A 6,000-nucleotide genomic window follows, 5' to 3' on the forward strand; every position below is an offset into this window, starting at 1 on the left:
TTACACCTCACTCTAAGCTAATAAAAATGTCTCTGCATTAAATACTTAATGCTGCCATCTAAAAAAAAGCCATTTTTCCCCTTTAAAAGAAGATAGGTTATGAATGTTATACCCCATACTATATGTGAACAGACTTTCTTTAAAATACCACATTTCTGTAGAGCTTATATGCACAATAGCTAGACAAGCTTTTTAAACGAATACTGAATTCCAGAATTCTGATCATTAGCACACATAAAAATATCAAACATCCTCTGTGAAAACACAGTGACCTCTAGTGGATTAGATAAACTGACATAATCGTTGCCCCTAAGAATTTAGAAATTAAGGTAACACTGATGCATCCAGATATGAAAAATATTGACATGGTTATTATATACAGACAAGTATTATACGTAAATAAGGGCTATAGTTACACTATGTACAATGTGACAATTGTATATTTATAGATTACTCACTGGTTACTTCCAATCAAGAGGAATATGACGAAAGAATCCTAGCCTTGTTCAGAATCTATCACTAGCTTAAGAAATACACTTAATCTTTCTGAGCTTGTTTGATAATAAGGTTGGATTAAATTTTCTCTAAGGACCCTTTCAATTCTTTCATTATGATCCTCTCTTTAATTCATCTTGCACACCAATGCCAGACTAAATTTTATTCAAAAACACTTGATATCTCCCCAGCACTTGAGGATATACCAAACTTAGTTTGGCTCCTTGATACGTATCATTATTTTCTATTATTTTCCCCAAACATATCCCTTATTTCAAGTGAGCTAATGTTCTCACTATCTACTTCCAATACCAGCCTATTCCTATGAGTTTATTTTCTCACCTCTGCTTACAGTTTTTCATTACGCAATGCTTTATCCTCACTAACTTACATTACAGGTCCCCATTAGAATAAGTACAAACTTGTTTCACTCATGTGTATTTGTTTTGTCTTCCCAATGAGATTTAAATTTAAATTCACAGGTTGGTTTTTACACGTGTAGCCTGCTGGGTAGTAAGAGCATGCTATACACTTTAAATGTAAATTAAATTGATTAGTTTAGGGAAACCAAGGTCATTTTCGTCTTTCTTTTTTAAGTGAGGTAAGAAAGGGCATAGAGATAAGGGAAAATTTCAAGAATCACAAATATAAAATGACAGAGCTTCCTGTTTGGGGAAAAAGTAGGCATTCTGAAGACAGCATGGTAAGATTTTGGGAAAAGGTTAGAGGGAAGAACTGTTTTAAATTAGCTGAAGGAAGTACCAATAACTATATCTGAAGAAAATAGAGATGACAGCAAAGGTGCTTTGATAAATGGTTTTGAAGCAGATATGAGTATGGGCTAAATGAGAGAGCTAACTTCAAGAAGTAGAGATCTCTGGAAGCAAAGTTAAGAACTCAAGGAAACACCGGTCTTAACACTGGGAAATGGAATATGTCACTGTCATTAGGACTGAGGAGGTAATGGGCAGCGCTGGTGAAAGAAATGTTAAGAAAAGAGAAAAAGTGATAGTTAGAAAGGTGCTCTTAGCTTCCCAGTCACTTTGGACAATGCTACAATCTTTTATCCTCCAAACAAGAAAGTTGGATAGGCTGGTAGAGAAATGATGAGCAATTTAGTCTTCATTATGTTGAATTCAATTAACAAAGGCCATACTGTAGTATATTTTACATATTCTGAACCACACAGAATTGGAGCAGCAGGCAAAGGTGTCTGCAAACAAAGGTACTGTCATCAGTAAAATTAATGCTAGTTGAACATACAGTAGTGTCATGTTACTTGTGTATCAAATAAGACTTTAAGTTTATTTAGCATAGATCCTATTTTACCCCAAATACACTGCCTTGTGTTGTTATAATATTCTCTATCAAACATGAATTACTTGAGACATTATCTCATTAATTTAAGCCTTTGTTTGGAATTTCTAGACAATACAGTTCAGTTACATAACAATAATTTTTGTTACCTTCTTAATATTATGTAAATTTCCCCTCAGTAATAAATTCTCTTTCAAATTCAGCAACTAATAAAATGTTATAAATGTTTAAACATTTCTCAAAAGGCAAAATCCCAGGAATGTCTATAAACTTTTTTGCTAAAAATGACTCTTTAAATTGGCTTTTAAATTTATATTGTACCGATTTTTAATACAGATTAAATGAATTAGTAACCTGAATTTTTAACATTAGTATATAGTTTCCTAACAAAAAAGTGAGTTCAGTTGGATCCCAAAATCCAGTACCTTCTGAAAAAATTTATAATTCTTATCCCAGGATTATATTAATAGAATTAATACAAATAACCATCACAATTAATAGAAATAACCATCACAATCTGAAGCAAAGTTCAGATTTTGTGCTTAAAGCTAAAACAGCAAACACATAACATTTGTATGTATTAATTTTCTGATTTTAAGTGTAAAATCCTCAAAAGCTCTGCTTGAAATATAACCATTTCCCCCAAATTAAAATGTGTACAGTAAATGCATTCCAAAGAAAACTATACCTACTTTTTGCATATCTCAAAAAATAGAAAGAAATTATTAGAATTTATGAACAAATGTATACATAATGAATTTAAATTACCTTTCTTCTTCTCGAACCCACACTGGAGTTTTAGGAATTTGTGCTTCGAAAAACTTAGATGCTTTATAACAAAAATTGCTGCAAAAACACTGAAAAGAACATTTTAAAACCAGCAAATTATTTTTTTCTTATTGTGAAATACAACTTATGTACAGAAGAGAATATAAAACATAAATATGTAGTTCACAGAAAAAAACAAAGACCCATGCATCTACCACCCAAGGTAAGAAGTAAGATTTAGTACCTTTGAAGGCTTCTATGTATCCCTCTCAGATGGTATCACTCTCCACTTTCCCCAGAGGTAACCACTATTATAAATTTTGTGTTATTCATTCTTTTGCTTTCTTTTAGTGTTGCTACTTACATACATATCCTATAAAATATATCACTCGGCTTTGCCTATTTTTTTTAATTTTTAAATTTTTTTATTTTTTGGCTGTGCGCGGGCTTTCTCTAGTTGTGGCGAGCGGGGGCTACTCTTCGTTGCGGCGCACGGGTTTCTCATTGCGGTGACTTCTCTTGTTGCGGAGCGCGGGCTCTAGACACGAGGGGTTTAGTAGTTGCAGCTTGTGGGCCCTAGAGCTCAGGCTCAGTAGTTGTGGCACACAGGCTTAGCTGCTCTGAGGCATGTGAGATCTTCCTGGACCAGGGATCGAACCCTGTCCCCTGGATTGGCAGGCGGATTCTTTTCCACCGCGCCACCAGGGAAGCCCGGTTTTGCCTATTTTTAAACTTTGTCTAAATGGAATCATATTGCTATGTATTCTTGTATTCTTCTGTTCTACATTATGTTTTTAAGACTCATTTGTGTAGCTATAGCTTATTCATTTACACTGTGTATTATATTCCATTGCCTAAGTATACTGCCTTTTAGTTACGATTTAAGGACAGTTGAGTTGTTTGTAATTTTTTGTATTACAATGTTACTATGAACCTTTTTTTAATAAAAATTTTTAAATTAAAAAAATTGTGGTATAATACACAAAATTTACCATCTTAAGCATTTTTAAGTATATAGTTCAGTGGCATTAAGTACCTTCTTACTGTTTTGCAACCATCACCATCATCCAGCTCCAGAACTCTTTTCATCTTGCAAAACTGAAACTCCACACCCATTAAACCATAACTCCCCATTTCCACCTCCTCTGACAAAAACCATCCTACTTTCTGTCTCTATAAATTTGACTATTCTAATTACCTCATATAAGTAGAACCATATAATATTTTTCTTTTTGTGCTGGCTTATCTCACTTAGGATAACGTCTTCAAAGTACATTCAGTTGTAGCTTGTGTCAGAATTTCCTTCCTTTTTAAGGTCAAATAATTATTCCATTCTATTTATGTACCACATTTTGTTTATCTTACTAGGAACATTTATACACATACATACTTGTGCATATGGGCAAGGATTTATACCAAAGAATAGAAAGAATGGTCACAAAGAATGTGTAAATTTGACTTTGCCAAACAGCTGCTCAAAAAGGTTGTACCAATTTTTATTTGACTAGCAGTATAAAGAGTCACTAATGCTGTCAGATTTTTTAAATTTTGCTAATTTGGGGACTGTAAAAATGTAACTCAATGTGTTTTCATTTGCTATTTTCCTGATTACTGAAAAGGCTGAAATTTTTTTTTTAAATTTATTTATTTATTATTTATTTTTGGCTGCATTGGGTCTTATGCTGAGCGCGGGCTTTCTCTAGTTGTGGCGAGCGGGGGCCATTCCTTGCTGCGGTGCACAGGCTTCTCATTGCGGTGGCCTCTCCTGCCGTGGAGCACGGGCTCCAGGCACGCGGACACCAGCAGTTGTGGCACACGGGCTCAGCAGCCGTGGCTTGTGGGCTCCAGAGCACAGGCTCAGTAGTTGTGGCACACGGGCCCAGCCACTCACAGCACGTGGAATCCTCCCGGACAAGGGGTCGAACCTGTGTCCCCTGCATTGGCAGGCAGGCCCCCAACCACTGTGCCACCAGGGAAGCCCAAGGCTGAGCATCTTTTCATATATTCATTAGCCATTCAAGTTCCTTCCGTAAAATTTTTTTAATTAAGTTTTTCTTTTTCTTATAGATGTGTACTCTGGTTAGGAATCTACGGTCAGTTACATGTGAGAAATATAACTTCTCCTGATTTGTAGCTTATCTTTTCACTCTCTCTCTCTTTTTTTTTTTTTTGCGGTACGCGGGCCTCTCACTGTTGTGGCCTCTTCCATTGCGGAGCACAGGCTCCGGACGCACAGGCTCAGCGGCCATGGCTCACAGGCCTAGCCGCTCCGCGGCATGTGGGATCTTCCCGGACCGGGGCACGAACCCGTGTCCCCTGCATCGGCAGGTGGACTCTCAACCACTGCGCCACCAGGGAAGCCCTTCACTCTCTTTTTAAAGAAACTTTTAATGAGCAAATGTTTTCTATTTTAATGTAAAAAAAAGTATCAATTTTTCCTCTATGGTCTAAAATTTTCTATCTTATTTAAGAAATTCTCTCTAGTCCAAGTTTATAAAGATATTCTCTCATACTCTCTTTGAAAAAGCATCTCTTTTACATTTAGGTCCTTAATCTACCTAAAATTGATCTTTGTATGTACACTGAAATAGGTGTCAGTTTTCATTATTTCCATATGGATAACTAATCACGCCAGTACAATTTATTAAAAAAAAAATCCATCCTTGGGCTTCCTTGGTGGTGCAGTGGTTGAGAATCTGCCTGCCAATGCAGGGGACAAGCGTTCGAGCCCTGGTCTGGGAAGATCCCACATGCCGTGGAGCAGCTGGGTCCCTGAGCCACAACTACTGAGCCTGCGCTCCACAACAAGACAGGCCGCGATAGCGAGAGGCCCGCGCACCGCGATGAAGAGTGGCCCCCGCTCGCCACAGTTCTCGCTTTCTAACATGATGCCTCTAATTAAAGCCAGAAAAAGGAAGCCCAAAAGTTGCAATACCATCTTTACTTATCCCCTCCCAAAGGAATTCAATATACTTTACTATTTTCCTCTCCTTTGTTTCAGTTTTCTGACCTCACATAAAGAAAACTACGCTGAACATTGTTTCTAGATGCTTTATGAGTGACTTTAATACTCTCTGATTCCCAATCTATAAAAGGGAGAATGGTACCTGACACTAAGATAAACCAAAGTTGAGTTTAATGAGGTAACTGGACAAAAGGTTCAATATAAAATTCAGTTTGTTTTTGCTATGAGTTGTTTTAGAAACAAGGCACCAAGTTACATTGCTTTTTCTTTTCTATCCTTTTTTAGATGAAAATCAAAAGCTTCTTGTTAAAATACCATTTCTCATCACTCTAAGTATCTTCCATTCCTTTCAAAGTTTACGTTGTCCTGAGACATTTAATTCAGATAAGCACAATTTAAAAAATAAGTAACTATCTTAGTTAAAGAATACCTTCAAGCTCGTTCTTCATGAACAT

General features: G+C 36.4%; 1 protein-coding gene across 1 annotated transcript in view; it reads right to left on the minus strand.

Moving 5' to 3' along the window:
* LOC102979052 (putative RNA polymerase II subunit B1 CTD phosphatase RPAP2) overlaps window positions 1–6,000 on the minus strand; it is a 76,244-nt gene extending 70,244 nt beyond the window's left edge. Inside the window, exons 1-2 of the mRNA XM_055083903.1 lie at window positions 5,976–6,000; window positions 2,581–2,707 (exon numbers count right to left, since the gene is read on the minus strand). Of these exons, the coding sequence (XP_054939878.1) occupies window positions 2,581–2,707; window positions 5,976–6,000 (152 nt within the window). The remainder of the gene's footprint in view (window positions 1–2,580; window positions 2,708–5,975) is intronic.

Source organism: Physeter macrocephalus, chromosome 4 (genome assembly GCF_002837175.3).
Source record: "Physeter macrocephalus isolate SW-GA chromosome 4, ASM283717v5, whole genome shotgun sequence".
NCBI lineage: Eukaryota > Metazoa > Chordata > Mammalia > Artiodactyla > Physeteridae > Physeter > Physeter macrocephalus.